Source organism: Paramormyrops kingsleyae, chromosome 20, assembly GCF_048594095.1.
Source record: "Paramormyrops kingsleyae isolate MSU_618 chromosome 20, PKINGS_0.4, whole genome shotgun sequence".
Classification (NCBI taxonomy): Eukaryota; Metazoa; Chordata; class Actinopteri; order Osteoglossiformes; family Mormyridae; genus Paramormyrops; species Paramormyrops kingsleyae.
Genome location: NC_132816.1, coordinates 11,957,823 through 11,984,005, shown reverse-complemented (window position 1 = coordinate 11,984,005; position 26,183 = coordinate 11,957,823). Strand labels below are relative to the sequence as shown.

The following is a 26,183-nucleotide window of genomic DNA, read 5'->3' as shown; positions in this document are numbered from 1 at the left end:
ATATTCCTCATCAGATTAAAAACAAGACATTTACCTTAATTGGATGGCCTATATCAAACATATTTGAACCCAACAAAACACTTTTCACTATTGCCAATATTACCAAAACTAAAAAGGGTAGGCTAAGTTATGAAAAAGAAAAAATCAATTCACCGAGTCTTGAAATATAAAACTGAAAAATAGGATCGGTCAGGGTTCATTTCACTACATGTTGTACTTGTTATAACTATGTATGTGACGAATAAAGAATCTTGAAATCACAACGAACAAGTCGCTCAATGAGAATGAATGACGTAACCGACTGGCTAAGCTGCTTCTAGCGCCAAGGTGGTTCAAATGGTACGATCCACACTAGGGGTGTCTAAAATCGTTTTACATAAAATTTTCCTACAAGGTGAGGTTCTTTCTTAACATTTTTCTTGTTGTTTTTTTTTTTTTAATACCCCCCCCCCCCAAACTGCTATTTTTGTCTATTTGGGGGGGTCTTGATCGGGGGGTACTGGGGGGTACAGTACCCCCCCGATCAAGACCCCCCCAAATAGACAAAAATAATTCGAACCATGATCTCACTAGTCACTATGATTTTGACGAGAGAGATTGCTGTTTCCTCCAAACCTACCGCAATCACGCAGCTCATTTCGCTTTGCCCTGCCTACTGAGAAACTGGCTCATTTGCATACTAACAGTGATTGGATGTTTAGCTGGGGGGAGGGTGAGTGGGGGATCTGCCGAGTGCTGCATGAGCCCGCGCACATACAGAACGCGGAGGGAAAGAGCGAACAAGAAGTGAAACTTATCATCTCGTTTGTGCCTTTTTCAGTGGATTTTTCAGCTACTGTAGTAAATCTTGTCCATATTCAGTTTGTGGGTAATTATTATTTTCTTCCTCAACTTCTAAAAGTTTGATTTAAGGGGGCAGGACGTTTGCTTAAGGGGGCATTGCCCCAGCGTAGAGCCGGCCCCGACATACATGTTGGCTAACAAAAGGCATACCACCAACTAACAGCAGAGATTTACCAGTATACAATAAAAACCACCGTCGTTTCTTGATACAAACCTTTAATTATATTCTCCAACATTGAAAACACAAAGATCGCTCACAAAATCACAAAAAACCTGCGGGGTGTACTGTAGTTCGTTTTCACAAAAAGCTAACCAGTGTCAAAATTAAATTCATCAGTCATTTCCCTCTGACGCAGCTCTGAAAAGTATCATACACGTGGTTACTATGGTTTCTTTACAAAGTCTAAAATGCTTTGTTGCTTTTGCTTTTAACAGTCTGCATGAAAACAAATGCTTCAATATTATTTATGCTGTCTAAAAAAGTTTTACCTGGATCACGTTTCACAGCTGCGTTGTTCAGCAAATTACCATGCGAATGCGATTTGAATACGCGCTGTTTAGCACTTGTGATACATTTTTAAAAGCCGGTGAATATATATAATATTCAAATGTATATCGAAATATCGGAAATGTGTTTAAAAATCGTATCACCGTTATCGAAAAAAATTATATCGCGATATATATTGATATCGAATTATTGTCCAGCCCTAATCATCTATCGTAGATTCTGGGTCCACATGTCCTCCAAGACATAATATGAACCAACTGGAGTATCTAGCTTGTAATACCACCTAAAGTACAAAATCAGAAGTGATACAAGTGACCTGGAAGAACTTGTGCTGTGAATGACATAAGAATTAATACGATAATCAGTGAAAGGATTGAACAGTAAGCCCCCGAAAGAATGTGAGACGTGCAGCATACTTACATATGTATAGGAACCCCAATGCCTCCTGAAAAAACAAAACAGATGCTGAAATTGAAATGGCCCGCATAGTGAATCATCCTGATCTAAAATTCCACTAAAGGTACTGATGATTCAGATAATGCAGTAACATAATGAAGCACAGACCTTTAAAAAGAAACATATGAACAATGAGTACAAAGCTATGTGAAAGATAAAATATTTTAAAAGGCGGCAGAAAGGTTTGATTAAAAGTTTAGTGTTAAAAATGAATATCTAAAAGATCAATTTAACAGCAAAATACAAGACAGAAAGCAACATTTGAATGCTGAAAGCAATTTCGTAAAGGTCAAAAATAAATCTAGACAATGCCTTTCTGATTTGGTATAATTTCTTCAGAAGACTGCACAATGATTAATGAGGTAGAATACTGAAACCTTACAGGACATACTGTACAATTCAAGCTCAAGAAAGGGTCATTTTATGAGGCTTTATTGTATAAGAATACAATTTTTACCTAGTTAAATTGTTTCCACTTTACATATTCAGGTTATGTGTCCTCATTGTTTATATCTTCTATTTTACATTGAGACATCAGAAAATACTTCAATCTCTTCGCACGTATAGTACACCTAACTCAAATATACATACAGGAGACTAGTTTTAACAATCACTTCTGCAAAAGAAAAATGGAGATAGCAGGGTGTGGGTGTTGAAAGGGTTGTGCAAGTCTATCCATCCATCCATCCATTGTCCAACCCGCTTATCCTACTGCGTTGGAGCCTAACCCAGAAGCAACGGGCACGAGGCAGGGAACAACCCTGGACGGGGGGGCCAGCCCATCGCAGGGCACACTCGCACACCATTCACACCTAAGGGCAATTTGAGCAACGCCAATTAGCCTGCAGTGGACAGTGAAAGCAGCTGAGGTTATCGGTGTGTCCCTACCTCACTTGAAAGAAATTTCAAGACCCGCTGCTGTAACAGAGCCAGAAACATAGTGAAGGATCACTACCATCCATTACATGGACTTTTTTCACTCTTACCATCTGGCAAACGGTTTCGTAGCTTCCGTTCTGCCTCCACGATACTGTGTAACAGCTTCGTTCCACAAGCCATCAGGGCTCTGAACACACTTTAAATTTTGATCATGGCTCTTCTGAAATACCTCATACCTGCACTTTTATGGTTACTCTGTACAATATAATAACCAGTGCAATAGTACCGTGCAATATAATATTACCATGTGCAATTTCAGTCACTAAAGCTCCCCATTCAAAAATACTGGAGTGTCGTGTACTGTTCTATCCCTTTATTGTTCCATATATTTATTGTAACTTGTTGTGCACGGTAATGTGATCGCAACCTTTGCACTTTATTGTGTTGCCTGTTTGCACCTTTTTGCCCTGTTGTATGTGGTATTCAGTGTTAGTAGATGTTGCACCCGGGCCATGGGGAAACGTTGCCTCATCACACTTTGTACATGTATAAAGCCGTTGATGACAATAAAGTAACCTTAACCTTAAGATTTCCCCCTTCATAATGTTTAAAATAAAACAAATGCCTGGTGAACGTATTGGGTTTGACGTCAAAGTCTTTATTCAAAAGCTTAAGAGGACATAAGAGGACGTCCGAAGTTTGCCAGCAACATCTTAACCTGTCAATGACATGTTGGTGGAGAGACACTGACCAATCTAGTACAGAATTCCACAAGTGCCATCAGGGCATCGCTGTGTACCAGAAATTATTTTTTTTGCATAGAACATAAACTCAATTTAATTTGTGAAGGCAAACTCACCAGTTCCAGAAATAAGCACCCTACTTAAATAAATAGCAACCCCCACAAACAAAATTTGGGGAGGGATTAGGTATATGAACTACCCATCAGAAAGAAGTGTAGCAAGTATGGAGATTAACAGAACCAAAAAAAATAAAAAATGTCCATACATACACACACACACTTAACGCAGGACCTGTGTGTAAACAAATACACAATTGTAGGAGTGCTTCATAACATTGAGGTTTACATTCCAGTTCTTAAACAACCGGGGGCCACATTAAGAGCACTGTAGTATTATTAGACAGCAGTCAGGCCCCAGTCCATAACCAACATCGATTCCACAAAGTTTTGGAAACAAGCAAAACCATGTACAGGTGTCAACATTTCATACAAGTGCATTTCATTTGGAGGGTAGGGGATGTAATCTGGGTTACTCTCAGGGGTGCAAATTATCACCCTATCACAACTCTGCTGCATCTATAAACACAGACCAAATGTGTGGAGATCAGCTCACAGGCAGCTATCTAACAGTACTACAGGGTCACGCATCTCGGTGCTGCAACAGCCCTTGGAGGAAATCCCATGCTGGTCAAGTTGGAAATGAAGTTAAGGCCGAATTCTTCAGATATTCCCCTTCACTGACATTAGCCCCAGCAGACCCTTAAGCTTCAAGCTCCAAACCCAGCCCCAGCTTGTGACCACCAGCATTGATGCTTTTCCCATCGATCAGGGCAGACAAGTTCAGCTTCACACCTGCAAGTAATGAAAAAGGAAGCTCGGTTTTAAAATATATTATACAATTATATTATAGAGTCGGCACTATATTTCCACAGGGGATAGTTTCGTCATACCCAGGATGAAGCAACTGCAGGTTAAGGGAACTTAACTTTTCAGTATAGTGCTCAGCACAACAAATTCAAGTTATGCTTTTTGAAACTTTCTGGATGTTTTTCCCCCTGAATATTTTCAATCTGGGGTCAGAGGAACGACTGCATATCCAGGTGGGTACAGTCAGAATGGATTTCATCCCTTTATACCACAGAATTGGTGCAGTGTACACAAACTCCACACTAAATGGATGGGATATTCAGAGGGGCTTGCACAGAAATTATTCTCACAAAGCGGCTACACCAGATCATTTCACCTGCAAGTGCCATCATTAGTTTCACATCGGTCTCACTACAGTGTGGCTTGAGAATGGTCATACCTGGCCGCAGGGTTTGACTGTATCCAACTCCAACTAGGCTGGCGTTATTCACTTTAGCCTGAAAATTAAATAAAATAAGAGGCACTGATGATGACCCCCCCCGCCCAAAAAAAATAGGAAACTGCTAAAAACAGTAACAAGGTTTCAGTTACATTACTGAGTACAAGTACTGAATCAGAAACGATTATTTGTTCTGTGAAGGACTGTTAAAGTAACTCAGGAAGCTGCCTTTCTGCACACAGCCATACCAACATCTGTGTTACAGCTCTAAAGCTGCAGAACGAAGCCACCAAGCACTAACTTACGCTGATGGAGGAGCTCCTGTCTAGCTGGTACTTGGCCGCAATGCCGAAGCGTGTGCTGTTGCTGCCCGCGGTCCATGCCAGGTTGACGGCAGTTTCCAGTTTGTCGCTCACTTTCTGGCAAATCGAGCCGCCGAACTCTGTGCCGTCATTACTGAAAGAGACATCTGGCTGTAAAAACTAAAAAACGTATGGCCATAAATGTAATTTAAAAAAAAAAAAAAAAAAAAGTCACTACCAGGCTTTAAACTGTGTCCTGAAAAGCACAACTCACTTTTCAATCTAAAAATAGAACAAAATCTGACTATGCTACCCCTGCTACTCCACTTTGCAACCTTAAGGGGTAATTCTACCATAAAATATTTTAATATAAGAGAAGGGGGAATTTGACAATTCATATTCAGACTTACACATTGGTATGCAGCTGGAAATCCTCAGTCTTGTAACCAACAGCAAAGTTGTTCTGGGTCATTTTAGATTTGGCCGTGTCAAAGGTCATTTGGTAGCCAGCAAGCCATCCTTCATAGCCGACCACAGCGGCACCATGAATGGCTGGACCAGCAAAGTCAAAGTCGACATCACAGCCGAGGTTGACATATTCACGCTTGTACGCTGTCTTCACCTTCCCACTTTTCTTGCTGGAGAGGAAACATTTAAATGGAGTACAAAAGTAAGAAAAGTTCATATATATGCATCATATCTAATACGATAAGGAAAACACTGTATATCCTAAAACTGATACAAAACCACAAAAACTTCTCAAGTACAGGAGCATCTTTTTATGCTTGACTTAACCAAAAGCATAGGGTTAGGATACATTCATTCTCCCTGCCACAATGCAGTATAAAATACGCATTTTCTCTAACAGACACTGAGGTCAGCGCAAGGTTGTTGGACACAAACATAACCAAGAGGTTGCTGGTTAGATACCTAGTTGTACAATTTTAATAAAACCAACCTGCATTACACTAAACAAAAGTCAATTAAGACACTAAGAGGCTAAAGAAAACCTAGCATCTATGTTCGCAAAAGCAAGATAAACATTACCCAGTGTTTGGTGAGAATGTTGTGTCGAAAGTCAGTTTCACGCCTTTGGCAATCTAGGAGCGAGGTCGCAAATAAGAATCCACAGAGAAAACCAGGTAACCAATTAAGAACCAATTATTTTGTAATTCAACAAATAACTTGTGTACACACCTGATCTTCAATGGTAATTTCTGTTCCGAGGGTATTGTCGGTATTCCATTTCTCTGTAAAGGTCAGTCCATACTCTGACCACTTGTATTTGGTTTCAAGGCTTCCATTAACTTTACTGGTGTCAGTGTTGGAGGAACCAGATGTTTTGAATTCCTGCACAAAATTCAAGATAGGTATACGTTTCGTGCTTACAAGCCATGAATGGATCACATTTATCTAATCAGACATGTGCTGCTGTGCACTACCAGAAATTCAGTGCACACACACACACACACAAAAAAAAAAAAAAAACTCCCACTTACCACTCCACTTGAAGATTTGGTTTTTACATCAAGCTTCACAACACCAAAACCTAAGGACATTTAGAATGGTGTGCTTAGTAATGTCTGGTATTGAGCATCATTAAAAGCTGAACATACACTAGATTTTAAAATCTCTTTTGGTAGTAAATGTATAAACTAATGCTCAATAAATCGCATGTTCAATCCTTTCCTTTACATATAAAACCAACAGTGCTGAACTATCAACCACAAGCAAAAAGTTTCATGTACACTGACCATTATACGTAAAAGCACCTTACAAACGAACTGTTAAAACTTCAGGACTTGTTATAACACAATACTTCCTTTATCAAGGTTGATCACTAACAATGCCACATTATGTCCGATTTTGCATTATCAAACACTTTGGCACTTCTGGATTTTGGTCATTTCATCATTGTGCATTTGGTTGGTTTGTCCCTTTCATTTGATGTAGGAAAATGGGAGAGTTTGTATGTTTAGGTAGATTTGGTTCCTTTTTTGCAAAATCCACATCCAACACTGGTTTTCTGTCTCACATTGCATATGTCTATCTGCTCTACAAAAAACTCAACAAAAAGGATGTTTAGACAGATTAATGTGATGGCTGTTCTAACATTCCTGATGAAAATATTAAGGTTTCACGAATCTGTGAAGTACTAGTTTAGCTGCCTTTGAAGCCTAACAAGGCAAACCTACTACAGCTAAACTCACATTACTACATTAAACAGTAACAAATGACACTGACTATTCAATGGCACCAGTGTTGCCAGATCTCGCGAGATAAATAAGCAACCAGGCCTGTGAAAACAAGCCCAAAACAAGCGACTTTTCCTACGGAGCCCCCATAGGTTCAGGGAAGAGAAAAATAAATATATTTGATAAATATATAAGAGATTGTTATATCTCTTGTCGTATTTCGCCCACTTTGTCCCGGGCATTTGTTCCTCCAAAAAAACTATCATACATTCCAGTCAGTCACCATCAGTCACAACTCGCGCGCATTCATTTAAGTTTAAATGAATGCGCGCGAGTTGTGACTGATGGTGACTGACTGGTTAAGAAAAAAACAGATTGCCCTGCCCTGCAATTGGCAACACTGAATGGCACCGACTATTCAGCTTTATTAGGGGCCGTTCACATATCGCGCCTAAAAACGCGAGGAAAACGCTAGGCGCGCTAAGTGGTGCTAAGCAACCATCCGCCGCACTCTCCATTAATTTAAAAAACGGATTTCCACCAACGAAAAACCCTTGCTGTGACTCTTCTACAAGATTTATTTACGCAGAAAAGAAAAAAACGCCGTAGTGTTTGGGTGCACCCCATTCTTCAAAAACGTAAAAAACACGGGGAATTTCACCAGCTGATCCAGGAGCTCCGCCTGGACAACGGGAGGTTCAAAGCCTATTTCAGACTTGACAAGGACCAGTTGGATTATATTTTAGGAAAAGTTGGCCCTAGCATCAGCAAACAGAGCTTCTGCCGTGAAACCATCTCTCCTGCACAACGGCTCTGCATTTGTAATTACCGTCATAACCGAAATGACCAAAACACAAAATTAAAAAAATATAACTGAAATAATTCTATATAAAATCTATATAAACAATAACAAATTCTATATAAATCAATTCTATAAAAACAATGATGGATTTAACAAGGAATTAGTTATACGCATTAAAATATTTTTAAGTAACTAGTACAGCAATTGTGTGTATATATATATATGTATGACAAATCATAAAGTTCAGGAAATCCCTGGATCACAATAATGAGCTGCTCCTCAGTTTCTGCTGAGGCGTCAGTGTAACGGAAAAGGCGAGGAAGCTAATTGGTTGAATCTTGTCACATGACTCGCGGTGCGCTTGCAGCATTTTGAAAAGTTGAGATGGTTCCAACTCGTCGCGGCGCGGACGCGCCTGAAAAAACCGGGCGCGTCGCACCGCGTGCGCGTCGCTTCCGTTATGAGCGCGGCTGCCGCGCGTCTACATTTGAAATAATGGACTTGAGCGCGCAAAAGACGCGATATGTGAACGGCCCCTTACACGGCTCTCTGGAATGCTTGATTCTGATTGGTCAGTTGAGACATTTGCAGGTTCGTTCTTTTCAAATAATAACCGCTCCAAAGTAATAACGCATAGCCGGTACTACTTGTATGTTTAAAATCAGTCCGCGCCAACAAAGATTATCGTTTAAAAATGTTAATTTAAAACAAATATGTCAATAAAATGTTTCAAATTTATATTCATGTCCAGTTTTTTTCCTTATGTGGCAAGTAGCCGTGTAATAAGCGGGATAATGTACAGGCAGCCGGTAGTTATCGCGAAATAAGCCCCGACAGTGTGATCAGGACCCGACGCGAAGCGATAACTACCGGCTGCCTGTACATTATCCCTTACATAATGTGTTCAGTCAAAAAAAGAAAAGAAAAGCAGACTAAATGTATATAAATACCATATCCTTTGCTGAAGATGTCTTTGGCAGATTTGCCGAGGTCACTATACGATGGAGGAACAGCCATGCTACCTATGACAGAAAAAGAGACAATCCAGTTTGTGGACAGTACATCAGTGTTTAGTGTTAACCAGAAACAAAACTGCACACATTAAAACCAAAAGGAGGGACTAGTAATATAGGTACCAAGCATCATGTGCCGCAAAGCCGTAAACTCAGCACCTCGGACCTGACAAATGGCACATCTCAGGGTGCTTTGACATCTCTGGTTCAGTTCATTTGGTCCGAACCAAGAGCAACAAATGATAAAGTGTAGCATTTTTCTGCCGTTTGGGTTCTTTTCAAACCACACTGATTGCTCTTGTCCGAACCAGTTGAAACGAACCAAAATGCAGTCATGTGACAACATCTACATCACTCGTTGGCCAGATGTGCCATTAAACGTATTTCGTAAACTGCTTTTTAATTGGTCAGAATTAACGTGCGGGAAAATTCCAAAACTCCCGGAAGTAAACAAAGCGAGGAGACAACAAGCCGGTAGACAACATGCCGCTATTTAGTATGGAGGGACGACTGCGGCAGCTGGATTAGTCCAAAAAGGCGCAGTACTTTTTGCAGTTGGGTCTGTTCGAGTTCGGATCATGTTCTCACCACAAACGAACCGCTCCAGTGTTCGTTTGAAAGCGTACCGAGACCACCTCTTCAAGGAGGTCTCGGTACGCTTTTTTGGTCCGCTTTTGGTGCGCACTCGGCTGCGATTGTTACATTCACACCTGCCCAAACGAACCGCACCAAGTAGGAAAACGAACTCTAGTGCGATTCAACCGAACTAAATGAGGCAGGTGTGAAAGCACCCTCAGTGAGAGTTTTGTGGCTGTGTTAGGCAATCACAAATCACACATCACTGGCATTACGCCTCAGGCGGAAGTATCCATTCAGAAAAAGCTACTACATTCCTGGTGCTGTATGAATGACCTACAAGATTTTCAACCGCGACCATCGGAAACATTCCATCCGGCAGCCTTTAGTTCAATATATGAATAATTGACTTGCACATAGATTCATGAACAGCACATTTGCCTTTTCATTAAGTAAAAAGCCAGTGATCAAACGCATTCAATAAAAGGCTTACATCAGACACGCATTAACTCAAATACTTTTACAACAATGCTAAAGTGAATTGCCACCTATATATATATATATATATACCATTTTGCAGAATAAATGCACCAAGACCCCTGCTTTTCATGGTTTTAACAATCAGGACAACCTTGTTTCAGTTTATCAAGCAAGAAAAATTCATTGTTAAAAGACTGTGAACCACTGTCATGTGCCTCATAACTACGAGTTCAGCTCAGCAAGGTTAACAGGAGGCAGCCATGTTAACATCTATATTGCACTATCCTTTGAAAACCTGAAATGTAATTTTTAATATCCGCGCGGTTGACGGTTATGGCCAATTTTAAAAAGGGACTAACCAAATACTACACACTGCAATAACCAGAGAGTTAAAACACAAACGAAAAAAAGTTAATACTAGTAATACCACTCCCCCTACTAATACTAAATCTAAAGTAAAAAGGGAACTAAAGGTTTAGCTAGTAGACTCCAAAAAAATCCTGACACGAAATAAGGTTACTTATATGAAATTGAATCTCCTTTTACGAACAAAATGCTACAATGGTAGCGCTCTTCAAGGCAACTACACCAAACTTATAATAAAACAAAAAATAAAAAGTTGCCATAGTTCGTAATAAATAACTTAAATAAACAAGGCAGCAACGTAGCGCAACACGAAACTAAAATTACAGAAACAAACACTGCAAATGTCAGTCTCCGAACCAGCCTGACAGTACCGGAGCACGTTGTCTTCACCGGGAATCTACGGACTACACGGGCCTCCTCCAAACTCACGCAAAAGTCCGCACGGAAGTCAAACAAACCCAAAGTACTTCGCTTGACACCTGCGTAACAAGAGGTATTAGATGAGACTTACGGGTAAAAGATGAAGTGGAAATGTAATGCAGTGCAAAGTTGTACTCTTTTGGTTGACTATGGCGTCCCACAGTGACGACAAATCTCTCCGGCTGGAGGGCGAAGTGAAGGAGACACCGCAGTACAACACAAACCCTCACAGCCTCACCGATAGGACCCAAAAGGTAAGCTGTCTTCTGAGCGCCTGTCCAATTAAAAATAAAATTATTTTATACACGATCAGTTAAAAATCGTTTTTTGCTACTAAAATATAGGACAAATATTACTTAATAATTATTATTCGTGTTTAAATTAATAAAGTTGTTAGCCAACTGAAACTCCCTTTAAGGGCAAATATCGGGCGTCTTTTAGAAAACTTTTGCCTGGGACTGCTGACGAGAATAGCGCAGGTTACACATGTATTGCAGCACCGTTTACGTAAATAATGATCAACAAATGGGGAATGGTGGCTTGGTCAGTGGTGTGATGAGGGTGTGCCTCATGTTAAGCAATAATTTAACTATGTGTATTTGCTTTCTTGCAGTCTTCCTTTTGTAATCTTTAAAAAAAGGAAATTGAAGAAAATTTAATTAAAACGCAAAACGTACTTCATGTTAAATATATGTTTAATAATTGAACACATTGATCCATTGATTAAAAAAAGCATTAAGCTCTATTAAGTGGAGGTAACTTAAATCATCGGTTCCGATCAATGTGACCTCAAGCAACAGTAAGTTATGCATAAAATATTTATAAGGTTCCATAGAACTCCAAGATAACAGCTTCAGGCACATTGACAGTGTTTTTAATATACACCCTGAGGGATCACTGCACAAGAGTGTTAATTGTTGAATGACCATCTCAAGTTAACTGAACACTGCCCAGATGGCTAGTAGAAGGAATGTTTCATGGAACTTTCTGGCATGAAAGAGACCTGGGAATCATCACTGATGTAAATAATGACTCCTGAACTGCATCAGAAAGTCTTACAGGAGGATGTCAAGGTATTCATCCATGAACTGGAGCTTAGTACCATGACAACAGTTCAAAACTCACCAGTAAAGCTGTCTACTGGCTAAAGTGGAAAAACAGTGCCTATGTTAACCTAACTGAAATGTAAATTAGATTAATTTGTCCAAACTCTTCTTTGAGCTTAAGTAATTCAGCAAAGAATAAATGTACACAGAGAGGCATCTAAGACAGTGTGTAGTCTACCTGAGGTTAGCAACAGTCTTTCCAGTACTTCAGTCCTTCAAGTCCTCAGTAGCTGTAACTCCAGACTTCTGCTATGTCACACTAACCCCCAGAACAATGAAGAATTTTGCAGGACTGGTTCTGGCCTACATCAAGGCTCCTGACCCGAACAAACATCTCTCTTACACTACTGACCCTATGTGAATTGCTCTCTTGAATGTCATGTACAATATCTCCTCTCAATCACCTGTTTTTCCAGTACTTTGCCATACACTTTGTCTTGACCAACTATTTCTTGTGTGTTGAAGGTCACTCTATCCAGTACTTTGTCCTCGGTCACTACTTTGTTACCCAGTACTACTAATTTCCCAGTGCTTGGTAATTTACATTGCATTATTTGTTACAATGCAACACTCATGTTCAGTACAGTCTTGCTATATCTAAAATCAAGTGCAGTAACTAGAGTCCTGCTTTCCTTTAAACCAAAGAAACTATTTTATATTGTGCATAGTATTTGTATCATTGAACTTTGCTAAATTTCTTTACAATATGAACAGATTATGTGTGCATCAATGGAAGCTTCTACTCAATTTTGTTAGAATAGTGTAGTCACACTAGCAATAAAAATCCTTCAAAGCTGTGCGCAGGATTGGTCAATATGAACAGGAAATGTTTGTGCAAGTTAGTGCTACTAGGGGTGGCTATATCATATATCTAAAAATCCCATATTATTCCACCAAATACAGTTAATGTGCAGTGGATCAAGGTGTTCAATATATGAAAAGATTCTCAATTATCCAATCACATTTTTGGTCAAGATATCATGACTTATAATGTGATTCTAAATTAATGCTTTGAATTAGCAGAGCCCAAAGACTGTAAATCCAGGTTAAATCTTTGCCAATTCATACACTCTGTGTGTGTAGGCTATCAATAATTCTGTTTATAAACCTGCACATAACCATGTCATGGTGGCTTTCATGCATTTCAAAAACAGTAATGAGAACATCCCTACAGTACTGTTATGAGAAACAGCAACAAACATTTAAAACATGAAACAACTAACTATTCCTAGTAAATGCCAAAATGAACTTCATGCTTATTTCTAAATCCCTAATCTAATCCACAAGAAGTTTCTGACGCAAATGAAATATCAGTACGGCGTCTTGGGCAAGTCTTTAGAAATAAAAGCTGGGTACATATTGAAATAAACATTTAATAAAGGAAAAGACACTTGTTATACACAGAACATGTACAATAAAAATCATTAATTCAATAATTACAAAAAAGAACAGTTTGGTGATTAATTACACTAATTATGACACCTTCGTTAGCAAGGATAGCAAAGCCCCGAAAACACAAAAAGCTATTATATGCTACATATAAAGATGATAAATGATTCTGAAACCATTTCAGAGGTGATAATTTTTGGACTTCTCTTAGGAATATATTTTCTGATAATATTTATCTTACAGGTTCAGTAGCAGCAGGTATTGTTTGCAGTGTGCTGGACTTTAAGAGCAATCGATTTGGAGACTACAGTGCAAAAATGGAACAGGTAGATGTAGATATTTATGTGCGTTTGTCTATGTGTAAAAGCCAATGGTCAACACTCTGAAACAGTTCAGTGACAAACTGAGGAGTCATAAGTAAGGATTATGAACAATTTCACACAAATTTGTCTATTTTTGGACTTTCTTGCAGCATTGTGGCAATTGTTTATATATATATATATATATATATATATATATATATATATATATATATATATATATATATATATATATATATATATGTGTGTGTGTGTGTGTGTGTGTGTGTGTGTGTGTGTGTGTGTGTGTGTGTGTGTAAATAAACATGTCAGTAATATTAAACTTAATTATCAAGGAGAATAATGTGCTTCAAAAAACACCAAGGTTATGTGAGGTACATCTCAAATAGTACCACTGGTGGTTTTCCATTGTCTTGATTCTCCAGAACTGTTTTAAATAATGTGCAAAGAACATAACTGCAAAAGGCAAAAAAAAAAACAGAGAATGAAAATGGAAAAACGGAAGGGGAATTACAACGGACCCCATCACCCCTTGTTTGTTTTTTGTTTTCTTTGCTTCTTTGCATTTTCATGACAAAATTTCAAGGACAAAATGCAAAAGTCTATCTTAAATAATTGTTCTAAGTAAACAAATGCACACCTAAACACAGACTGTGCATTTCTGTAAACTCTTAACTTCCATTCCAGTATGTGGGAGTATTTTTTCCACCTTCAAATACAACCACTCACCAAAAAACAAAAGGAAAAAACAGGATGGGAAATGTTCTATCTTCAAGAAATCAGGGAATTTATGGCAACTTATCCATCTGTATATTGTTTTAACAGATTATCCAAGTAATAGGCATCTGCATAACAGTTAACTGTAAACATAAACACAGAAACACATTATTCCACATTATTCAACAAAATTTTGTTCAAAGAAAATGCATGCGTAATACTGAAAATTTATTGGCAATTCATATCTTAAGATTATTTTGTTTTGACTAGTTTGGCTACATTTGAATTAAAGCCATAATAAACTGCGCATTCGTTTTCAGAAATACTTCTAACCAAGAAAATAAAATTTCTCAGAGCAATTGTACAATAAGACAAAAATATCCGCACTATAGTGACCTGTAAAAACGATGCACCGCAAATAATGGAAGATTTCGGTCAGCATTCTCTGCCAAAACCACAACATGTGAAGGAATGCAGCTGTTTTCTGGCTAGAATAAGTTTGACACCACAGTCAGGTAGCAAGACGACTCCTAGCCCTTTAACACAGTGTTCTAACCCCATGCAATGAAGATAAGCAGAACGTCTTAGCATTGCATTTCCCATCTAATTCAATGTGATCTATTTTAGCATATTTATGAGACAAAGTCACCTGACATAACCAGTTTTATATCTGTCGTACCATATCAATTAATGTCCGCATTTAGAAAACGCCTGGATAGGTTCTGTTTTTTCCACCTCCGTGTAGAGTTCTCATTCCCCCCACCTGCATTACCACCTTGAAGGCCCAAAGTCAAGTTACAAGATTCTCACACGTCATCTTTTTCACCTGCTTATGTTCAGCTGGAGCGAAACAGCAGCCTCTCCCCGGGGAAGTTATCTTCATTGGCAGAGCCACGTAGTTATTAATGTCGAATGTCCAGTAGCATTCATAGAAAAGGAATCGGTGAGAAAATGCAGTGAAATTTCAGTATGCTCGAACCCTAGCAATTTAGCTCTTTATTTACTGGTGCATCAGTATTTTCACAGTTCAAAGGCTAGTATTTCATTTCATAAGACTTAATGGTGTTAAAAACCCTAGTAAATATACAAGAGTTAAACAAATATTCCATTGTTTTGAAACTTCTGTTTCCCTTTTTTTCCCTCTCTCTGCTTCCAATAAAATAGGGTTCCAGAAAACTTTTACAAAATTCCAGCCGATCTCCAACTGCTTCGGAGTAAATTTGAACTCTGACACCTGCACCAGCTGTAGTAACCCTAGGGTCAAAGAAAAAAAAAAATGTTGACACTCAAACTTCTGCCAGTCCCAGGATGCTGCCACCGGGATTTCGGCCAAGTAGCACAGGACGCGTGCCACAGTGCCGGAGCGTGCTACCCAATCAGCCTCCTGAGGATGGTAGGCTTGGAGAAAGGCCAGCAGTACTCATTGGGAACAGGGCCATTGACGTTGCACTCAAAGAAGGAGAACATGGGGAACCAGATCCGTGCCCTGCGGCTCTGCTGGTAGGCCCGCGTGTTGGCCAGCGTATGGTAGTACAGGAACAGTCTTGTTGTTATGTAGAATGCTATGAACACATCAATGGAGTAGTGTTCATGGGCAGCCAGAATGAAGAAAATCCCAAACAAGTTCAAAACCCAGGATAAGGTATGTATGAAGTTCCACGTCCTTGGGGTATCTACAGGAAAGAAAGAGCGGTTTAGAAATGTAGAACCTCAAATTCGTGCCACGTTAAACCAGTTACGTGTAATCAGCTGTCTGTGATGTTGCACTTCTATACAAAATGTAAGATTGCTGACTGCATGACGGACTTTAAAAATGAACTTAATCTGTCTGTAGTTCTGCTCAATGGCATCTTGCAGCAACAATGGCACTTTCCTTACATTATGGCCTTTGCACTTGAATGCATTTGCGTAATTTGCACGTGTAACATACATCTGCATAACAAACATGCAAGCGGGTACGACCATTGCAGGCTTTTACTTGAGCGTCAGCATCTATCGCCATGGCGACAGCTAGGTTATGCAAAATTAAATGCGCCATCCGGCTGAGTGTCGTCATTGTCGGCACTCACACTCCGTGACGAAGAAGTTGAGCATGGTGAGCACGACGGTGTGGCCGCTGAACATGTAGTCTCCGCAGGTATGCACGCCCGTGAGCGTCATCCCAAAGCCGCTCCAGATGGCCAGCGCCCTGCTTAGCTTGGACCACATGTCGCTGTAGCCCTGTCAAGGAAGCCTTCGTTAGCATGCTGGCCTTAGGCAAAGACACGGCAGGCCTTATCGCCCACACCAGCCTATCGGTAAGGCCTTGCCGATCGTTTTAACAAAGATCCCATTTCAGTGTCGGTCAAACCACCCCAAAAATGAGTCTTAAACTTGTAAACGTACTGTCTGTTCATTAGCACAGTGGTTCTGAAATGTTTACTTTGTCTGGGAGACCCCCGTAAAAAACACTGGTCAAGTCTTGTGACCCCTTTCTTTACCAACCCAATGATCCATAACAGCATATCCACTACATCAGGATTACTCAACAAAGCCAAAGTCCACAGAAGTGGGGAGATGAGGGCAGCCCCGATGATTAGATCTGCTAACAGATTGTTACGGGGTACCAATACACAAAAGAAGAAAAAAAAAACCCCAATAGTTTTTAATTTTTTGCATATTCAGAAAATTACCTTGCGACCCCTTTCCAATTATCCGGTGCCCCAAAATTTGAGAATTCGAGTACTGAAAATAACCGTCAGCGTGAGATCAGGCAGCACGTTTTTAAGGCCACGGAGACCCGTGCGGTAAGCTGGAGTACCTCTCGCTGCATGACCCACCTTTCCCGAGCACTGCAGGTGTTGTCCCGGCACGGAGAGGGAGGTGACGAACATGGTGACGCAGCGCAGCATGAACACGGTGCCCATGAGGCTGCACATACGGCGAAGCAGGATGGACCTGGGCCAAAGACAGCGACAGCAGCTAGCGGACTACCCACACGTGCTCTCGGCACTCGCGTACACTGCACTCCAAGGCCAGTCCGCTTGCACGCTCATTACCGGGTGTGGCCGTGCGTGCACACGTCGTCCAAGGCCTACGATCTTGTGCCAGAACAGTATTGAGGAAAGTGTGCATTTGAGAAAAAAAAGGACACAACCAGGCTTTGAGTACTCGCCTGTCACAGTGTTTTTTTTTTTTTTCTTCTTAAAGTCACATGACTGCATTTGTAAAGAAGCCCACTCTGCCAGCACGGAGGGGCCGGCGAGGGGAAGTGCCGCGCACTGCACTACCTGTGCTTGTGAAGCAGCAGCACCAGCAGCCAGACGTTGCACAGAATCACACCGCACGTCTCAGCCATGGCGAAAGCCCAGGGGATCCTGGGCACGCTGTGGACAGAACGGACAAGTGCGTCATAAGCGAAAAAAGCTCCCCGTACCACTCGCGACCTCTTAAAAAAAAAAAAAAAGATTAAAGGAAAACTAACCGATAGCCTCAGTTCACTATAATTTTACTTGTCTTGCCGTCCTTTTCTTGATTCAGCATAGATCCCTTTTAATAATCTCTCCCCACCCATATCCGCATTAAGTCCCATGACCTACTTTTCTCTATCACCAAAGAGGACAGTTTGCTGTGGGCTGTGGAGATCAGCACTGACAGTCACTTTGCCCCTTATTTTCACAACAGCCACACTGTGACTCAGTAAAAGCTCGGCAAACTTGCTGAACAGGCGCACTCATGTGTTTACAGAAGCTAATCTTTGCTTCTGAACTCTCCCCTTTACTTATCTGTGCACGTCAGAATTGATAAATGCAGCAAAAGAAGAATGGCACTGACGTTACACATCAATTACATATTTATACTTAATTCATTGTTGCCATTATGGTCCATAAAGTATGTATGTATGTATAGCAATCTAATTTATTGATCGAGTGAAAAGGCAATTCATTCAAAGCAACATCCAATCAGACACCTTGTTTTAGTCATGGCATAATTAGTGATAATTTTCTCTCCACATAGTTAACAATTGAACCAGGAGGTTCTTTCTTACCCAATACATTCCATTGTGTTGCAATATCTTACAATGGTAAGGTTGGCTTCCTCATGCAACAAGAAAGCTAGATTTCTTTGGCTACCAAGGCTGATTTACAGAAAAAAAACTGTACTTCCGTCATTATTCACAGGTCAAGAAATCTGGTAATTTTTATGCAACAGCCAGTGGCCCTCCAACGCAAAAACAATGGGTGGACCAACAATGAATCGTCACCGGACTGACGTTTTGGGATCCGGTCGGTCTCTAACGTCAATCTAAAATAACCGAAGAACTAATTAAGTTTAGCATACTGCTCAGCTGTCTGCAAATTTACGCTCTACCTCCATGCCGGGGGGGGGGGCTCTCTTGTGTCTTACAAAATCACCGAGCGAGCGTCTACGTCAGAAAGTCCTCCTTGAGCAAAGAGTGGCCCAGATTTTTCTGACTGAGGGCCTCGATACCAAGGATTCCTAGGCGAGAAGTTTGATGAAAGACTCTGCGAGGGTACTGACCTGTCCAGAAAGATGTCTGGGAGGGGCGGGTAGGTGCGCATGTCAGGGACACGTTCATGCACGATGACCATGACGAAGGAGGTGAAGCCAAAGACAAAGACGACGTAGACAAGGCTGACGACCGTCTTCCAGTACTCGGGGTCCAGGCGTCGGGCATGCTGCTTGTGCTTGCCGTTGGTGTACTGGTGGTAGTCGCCCACCCCGGGGCTGCCGTCGCTGTCGCAGTCCCGCGCCGGCTCGCCGTTGCACAGCCAGTCCACGGCCTGCGGAGAGTGCCCGTCGAAGGAGAAGCCCAGCTCCTCCAGGACGTCCCCGTTCTGCTTCTGCAGCTTGCGCAGCGACAACATCAGCCGCTTGATGTCCCCCAGTACCTTGAGCTCCAAGGGCGGCGAGCGGAGGTCATACTCAGTCAGGGTGAGCAGGCTGGTGCCGTCCAGCCGGTGACGGTTACACAGAAGGTCCACATAGTCACTGAAGCCCTCGTCCTTCAACCACCTGGCGACGTGCTTTGTCGTCCAGTGTCGTATACTCAGCTGACCACCTGCCATTTTCTTGGACTCTACAGGAAAAATAAGGACGTTTATAAGCACACATTTATATATAATAATACACTTATATATTAGCAGGTCCTGTTGGGTCCAAACTCCAGAGAGTGACAGGTGGAAAGCTTAGGATGACTGGAAGACATACAAACTTTTACCATGTTCTAGCACTCAGTTAAACAATCATAATTAATCAGCATGACGCTGCATGACCTTTCAGGTGAGACGTTAGCAGGCACACAGAGAAAAATCAGCAAACTGTTTATTCCAGAAAAACCCAGACAGTGTTCTTTTCTGTCCAAAGAGTTAAAATGTTTATTTAGCTGAGAGCTAGGATGAAAATCCCATACGTCTGGCCACCTGAGAGATAACCGGTCTCTGGATTAAAGGTCCACTGAACATTCAGCTAATGAATTGCGAGGTTATGCATTGCATCCTTCTATTTTCAGCTATGAATCTGAGCCGGATGCAGTGCCTCTCAGAACTCCCTATGCCTCAGGAGCGTTCTACTTAACATTTAAATGAAGCACTACCACTAATGTGGAATCACTAATACTGACATGAGATGACGCTCAAAACGGTCTGTTGGGAACTGAAATCAATGTGCCCTGAATGCTAGAAAGTTAAAACCAGAAGTACATGTTTAACCATTTTAAATACGATCTCAAAAGTCAAGCTTACGTGCTAATACTGTAGGATAAATCGCATTTATGAATGAAGTTTCTTGCCTAAAGTTCTCCTGTCCTCTATCCATTACAATCAGTAAAAGAGAAACTAATAGAGCAACAGACGAATTGGTCTTCTACATCGTTTCAATAGGAATGCAAAGATTCATGAAGCAACAGTGGATTTCATAAGTTCCTGACTTGTGATTGCATAATTTAGATGCAACCATTCACTTCATGCAATGTAAAATGACTTGAGTTTGAGTTGTGATTTGACTACCCACAGAACAATGTGGCATCTGTTTTGAGAATGCACTGAGGATAGAGGACAGAGAGAGGATGTAGCCATCACATCTGTAATGGAACAGACACGATTTTAGCTCAGCTGGGCTAACATTACGATTTACTGTTACACAAAACAGGCATGTGTCAGATGTTCACCTTGCATCCCTATGAGCCCGGTTGATGCATAGGGTCAAATATACTGATCTTTGTGAGACCTTCTGAAGAGATGGGTCATTTTAGCTCTGATGACACTGAAATACAACTGCAGCCTACACACAGCACAACAGGGATAAAAAACATCTCGGCCAAATACTGGGCTGCTTTGCTCATTTTTTAAATGTAAATTTGATGCAGTTGTGTTGTTATCACAGTAAATGCTGGAGAAATCCCAAGCATTTTCATATCATTCTGACACACAGGTTCACAAGCATTCTTTTCAATGTGTTTTTTAAATATTCCATCAAATAGTATTCTGTTAACATGACCTGCATCCGTTTAATAAATTACTTTGTTGCTTTCTGAGTAGAAACACACGAGCTGCAACATCCTGCCCGCAAGTGGACAAGCTACATGAAATTTGCCAACACCAAACTTCCATGCCGCATTTCAGAATTCTCAAAGGCTTTTCGTTTGTACAGAGGAAAGCCCATTCTGAGACAATGTTTTTGCAAGCTGCGTAATGAAACAGTCTCACACGAGAGACTTCCGCAGCCTCCAAGAGAAATCAAACTTTGTATTATACTTTGGACTAAACAGGGAACACAAGATTAACAGTGCGACAATAATGATAACGCCAATGGGCCTCTGGCACACCCAGTTTAACAGCCTATTCTGCAGTTAATTATCTGTACCCAAAAACACACACACAGACACAAACACACACTCTCAGATTTCATATAGTACCACAGACTCTTCTCTTCTGGTGTTAAATGCCACCCAGTTACTTCAAAAGGGGACCGCACAAGCAAAGACATTCCAAACCATGTGAGAGTTTACCTTTTATCTTTTTTTAGATAAACTGAATCACGACATGTCTTCATTAAACCAGTCAATGTCCAAAAACACCGCTACATAATCTTCACTCAAAACTGCACCGGGCCCCGTCATCAGCCTATAAACAATTCCTGGTTTTTTTTTTGGAATAGCTGAAGCGAACTTACTTTTCAACATCACACGAAACACTGCAACCTCTCCCCCAGTCCGCAAATGTCCAAGATCACAACTACACACCATCGGCAAGCATCTCCTAGCGCAACTGTGTCCACACCCAGGGCAGTTTCTATTGCTGCAACACCATAATGATACGTGGAAAATGAATCCCTCTGTACTAACCATCCTGTTGCCAGGAACACTAGGAGTAGGGAGTCCAACAAAATGAGCAATTATGCGGTTATTTTCTACTCTGGAACATGTAACGTTAAATACAAACTGGAATCTCCAGATATGATTTTCCAGCAACATTTCCGTTCTCATGCTAAAACGGCTGCATAGGACCCAAACTGTCTGACTATCAAAGTAAAACATGAAAAAAACATTCATATTCATAAAACAAACTCAATGCAAGAGAACCTGGTAGATAAGCCGAGCTTACTGCTTCATAATAACCTAGATATCTAAAATTAAATGTCACAGTTAAGAGTGAGAACAGTGTTTGCTTCAGTTTCTTATTGTATACATTAAAAAGGCTAAGTGATTAAACACAGAGAGGCTGACACTAAAAGTGATTCGTGTTTCAGGTGGTATAAAAACGTACTAAAAACACATGACAGTGTCTTCATTTGATTGGCATTAATGGCCAGATCTGGTTATACGGCAGATATATTACACTCATTACTGTCGAGACACGCACAATATAATTTCCTTTCTTATTCTTTTATACTTGTGATTTTATGTCCATTACTAAGCCTTCTATATTATCGAGCTGGTTCCCGTCCGAATATGTCTTCTGAGGGGGATAAAAAGAAAATCATATTCGTGAAAGGCTGCTCAGAGACATTTCGCAATCATTGTAAAAAGTTCTCGCGATGTGACACATTGTTATTTAAATAAAAAAAATAAATACTAATTAACTGACCATTCTTCCAGGACATAACCAAGCTCTACTGTAATTAGTCAATGTAATAATGCAATCAGACCACCATAAAGCAATTGCCTTATAAATGCTAATAGAAACATTATCTTAGGAACAGACCAACAAATTTAACATTCCAATAATACTCTTTAAATTGAAGACCAGCCGGAGCCACGTTCATATTTAAACACACACACACACACACACACACACACAAACAAAAACACAACAGTCATCCGGGCTATTATATGGTATTATGCTTATTAAATGCTTACATTTTAAGACAACTAATGTCTTTTCGGACTGTTATTTATGCATTATGCGCCTCACTTGAAAGTCCGTTTTGAATGTCTGCTAAATAAATGCAAATGTGACGCAAAACACAACGACTAACTAGTTGTCTGTTCATTTACATGCTGGAACACAAAATATTAATATAGCAGTAATACCCATCCAAAAGCACTGCACGAAGACTCCGCAAAATCAGAAAGATAATTTCTTCTGTTGTCAGTGATCCATTGTTAAATCGCCCGGACTGGACGGCAGCTGACCTTTGACAGTGTTTCTCGGGGGCTGTAGCTTCATGCTAAACTTTCAACACATTAAAACGCTGAAAAGTGGAAGTGGACTCAGTCACGGCTACTCTGCAATGACAGTTCGCAGAATTAAAGCGCTAAATCAGCATTACAAAAGCCTCTAAACTGCTCCATACTGGTCAAACTCCTTAAACCAACAACAGGGGTGTGTGCGGTAACTCCCAGTAAATAATACGGCGCAATACGAGCCCTCCTGGCAAGCCATCTCTTAACGATCGTCGTTTACACCTCTTAAAATTCGGCTTGCAACTAGAATGACAAGGAAAACACTCACTGGCACAGCTGATTATTTCTGTGTAATTGTTTAATCGCCACAGAACTAATAAAGACTAACGATTTGAGCATATAGTTAAGCTAAATATACAGCTACCAGCTGACATTTGGCCATCTGAAGGGATTCCAAAAATATAACCTAAATTAAATTCGGTCGTTTTTGAATCACTCACCCGAAGGTTTCGGTTGTCCGATAACATCAGGAGCCAGCGGGCAGCTAGCTTATTATATTTATGGTAGAGATTTCACACATGCCCGAGAATGCTGTCTTGAATCACAGCGCAATGGAGAGGGTCAACGCAAATCATCGCTCTTTGACTTAGCAGGCTAACTTCGTTAGCATCGCTAGCTAGCTGGAGTCAAACACGTGAGCTGACAGCGCATCAGTGTAAACAGGAAAAGCAGAGCGCGAGGACTGTCAAAGCGGCCGCTCCGCGCGCAAAACACTTCAAAAAATCGCGACAGTGACACCTAGTGGGCGGATGCTGCACTGTCCGTTGTATGCGGCAAGACGCTCTGTTCATAAATTAAGTTTAACTTAAGGCTTTACTACTGGATGCTAAATTGACGAACTGAGATATCCATTGAATCAGTCATAATGTCGAATGAATTTATATTGATTTCGTTTAATTAATAATAAAATCATTAATTAATATTAAAATAAAAATCACTAACCATTTCTGCTTATGTTCATATTTTCACTCTAAAAGCATCGCCTGGCACCCTCTTTCGATCCTCAAACACGGACGAAGCCCAGGCTGCAACTGTTAGTGTCACTCACATTGTTGGACAAGCTGTGATAATCCAAATTTAGGAATCGGCTAATGAAAAGCAACAGATCACTGCGATCAAGACAACATTCGAATGTGCTCTGTAGACAATGTCTGCCGGTGTGAACTTAGATGATTGTCCACTGTCGACAGATATGAAGGAGAGTAGCGGTGCTTCGTGTGACATCCCATCTGTGGGAGAGCTGGAATGTGTTTTATATGGTGGTAAAAAGACCTGTAACCACGTGGATGAAGTGTGGCCTGACTTGTTCCTTGGAGACATGTAAGTTGGGACAACTGAAATATTTGTGTTAGGACTTACTGTAAGGGCTTTAATTTTTCTTTAATAAGCACTTGCATCTTTACCTTGTTTAGCTACGCAGTAAATTATGGCATGTGTGTCTTTGTCTCATTAATCCGATGGCAGGTCGATGGCCCATGACCGGTATGGTTTATGGAAGCTGGGCATTACGCATGTCCTAAATGCAGCTCACGGGAAAATGTGTTGCCAGGGGAGTCATGATTTTTACGGGACAACTGTGGACTACTATGGGGTGCCAGCTAATGATTTGCCAACATTTGATTTATCTCCCTACTTCTACCCCTCAGCACATTATATTCATGAGACTCTCAATATTCCAAACGGTGAGTCCATAGCTGCACAAACCAAAAACAGCACAACATCCGTTTGGGAAAATGCAAACTCATTTTGCTTAAGGACACTTCAATGTTTATCTTGTGCTTTTAGCTGTAACTTGATTCCAGGTGGTTCCTCTCCTGGTGGCTTTTATATAGATATCAGGATTTTTTCAGCACAGCGCTATGTAATCTTACGCAATCCACATCTTCTCTGTCACCAGCCAAGATTTTTGTCCACTGTGCAGTTGGGGTCAGCAGATCTGCATCCCTGGTGCTGGCATACCTAATGATATATCATCATTTGTCACTGATGGATGCCATTAAAAGGGTAAAAGAGAACAGGTGGATTTTCCCAAACCGAGGATTTCTGAAGCAGCTAAGACGACTAGATGCAACTTTACGCAGGGAAAAGAGCGTAGAATGAGGACGGGCAAAGTCAGAGAGAAGGGAAACTCAGAGAACTTCACATTTACTCAATTTTAAAGCTAAACTTCATGTGGGATTTAGAAGAGCTTTTTTTTCCCAGGGTGAATCTGTATTTTATCTAAAATAAATGAAAGACTTTACCATCTGCTTTGTAAGCATTTTGGACTGAACATTTTATATTTTTTATATATAAATATAAAACGTGAAGAATATGTTTAGAGTAAAATAATTAATTAAATGATGTAAAATTAAACAATGGGTAATGATAATCATGTCTTTATTAATAAAAGATGATTTTCTATTATTCAGCATAATCCTAGTAGTTGGCTTTTTAATTTTACCATCTGATTTTCCAGTGGTTTCTGTGCTTTTTGCACTCTGTTCAATTATGTTTTTTTTTAATTAGAATTTAGTTTTTCTTTACTTTCACTACTTATATTTTGCAGTCTGTTGATCGTATTGGATTATATTGAATTAATTAAAATGAGACTGTAATTTTTCAGTTGCTTTTAATAGAAATCAATTTTTAGTCAAGTGCACTCCATTTTTAAACTAAAAATATATTTAAAGTTCTAAAAACCGAATGAAGAACCTCAATCTTGTACCCTGTACTGCCTGGGATAGACCCCAGGTTCCCTGTGACCTGGTCCTGGATACGTAGGTGGAAGTTGGATGGATGGATGAATCCCTTAAGCTGAATAATATAGTCACTGTTGAGCCATTTTACATGGTTCTCTTGTGAAACCAGGTTTGGAAGATGCATACCCAATACTCTCTCACCAGAGTATTAGAAGAGAATTAGATGGTCTCCTTCAGCTGATTCATTGTAAATTCTTACAGCAGCAGTCCAGGAAACTCCTTGCAAAAAAGTGCAGGCAACCACCAGCCTGAACCGGAATGAGAGAGAGAACAAGAGTACAAAAGAGGGAAGTGTTATGTAGCATTTTATGGATGCTCCATTGCTTCTGAAGGGCA

The 26,183-nt window shown here is 40.5% G+C and overlaps 3 protein-coding genes across 6 annotated transcripts; 1 reads left to right on the top strand and 2 right to left on the bottom strand.

Moving 5' to 3' along the window:
* Positions 1-3,323: 3,323 nt before the first annotated feature.
* On the bottom strand, positions 3,324-11,137 carry LOC111837041 (non-selective voltage-gated ion channel VDAC2). Its single transcript, XM_023798796.2, has 9 exons — positions 10,980-11,137; positions 8,984-9,055; positions 6,536-6,585; positions 6,234-6,386; positions 6,084-6,136; positions 5,447-5,674; positions 5,040-5,190; positions 4,735-4,792; positions 3,324-4,280 (listed from the first exon to the last, which is right to left on the bottom strand). The coding sequence occupies exons 2-9, from the start codon at positions 9,048-9,050 to the stop codon at positions 4,189-4,191; spliced, it is 852 nt and encodes a 283-aa protein (XP_023654564.1). The 5' UTR covers positions 9,051-9,055; positions 10,980-11,137; the 3' UTR covers positions 3,324-4,188.
* Positions 11,138-13,347: 2,210 nt separating this feature from the next.
* Positions 13,348-23,790, bottom strand: samd8 (sterile alpha motif domain containing 8). 4 transcript variants are annotated; one of them, XM_023798113.2, is made up of 6 exons: positions 23,547-23,790; positions 18,942-19,498; positions 17,690-17,785; positions 17,240-17,357; positions 16,490-16,640; positions 13,348-16,093 (listed from the first exon to the last, which is right to left on the bottom strand). In XM_023798113.2, the coding sequence occupies exons 1-6, from the start codon at positions 23,571-23,573 to the stop codon at positions 15,789-15,791; spliced, it is 1,254 nt and encodes a 417-aa protein (XP_023653881.1). In that variant the 5' UTR covers positions 23,574-23,790; the 3' UTR covers positions 13,348-15,788. The 4 variants fall into 4 exon arrangements, with proteins under 4 accessions (XP_023653881.1, XP_023653873.1, XP_023653898.1 ...); XM_023798105.2 differs by lacking the exon at positions 23,547-23,790 and adding an exon at positions 23,056-23,230 and having other exon boundaries at positions 18,942-19,500; XM_023798130.2 differs by lacking the exon at positions 23,547-23,790 and adding an exon at positions 22,954-23,030 and having other exon boundaries at positions 18,942-19,500.
* Positions 23,791-24,162: 372 nt separating this feature from the next.
* On the top strand, positions 24,163-25,522 carry LOC111836663 (dual specificity protein phosphatase 13A). Its single transcript, XM_023798156.2, has 3 exons — positions 24,163-24,426; positions 24,571-24,788; positions 25,004-25,522. Exons 1-3 carry the CDS (start codon positions 24,254-24,256, stop codon positions 25,204-25,206), a joined length of 594 nt encoding a protein of 197 aa, XP_023653924.1. The 5' UTR covers positions 24,163-24,253; the 3' UTR covers positions 25,207-25,522.
* The last annotated feature ends 661 nt before the right edge of the window (positions 25,523-26,183 follow it).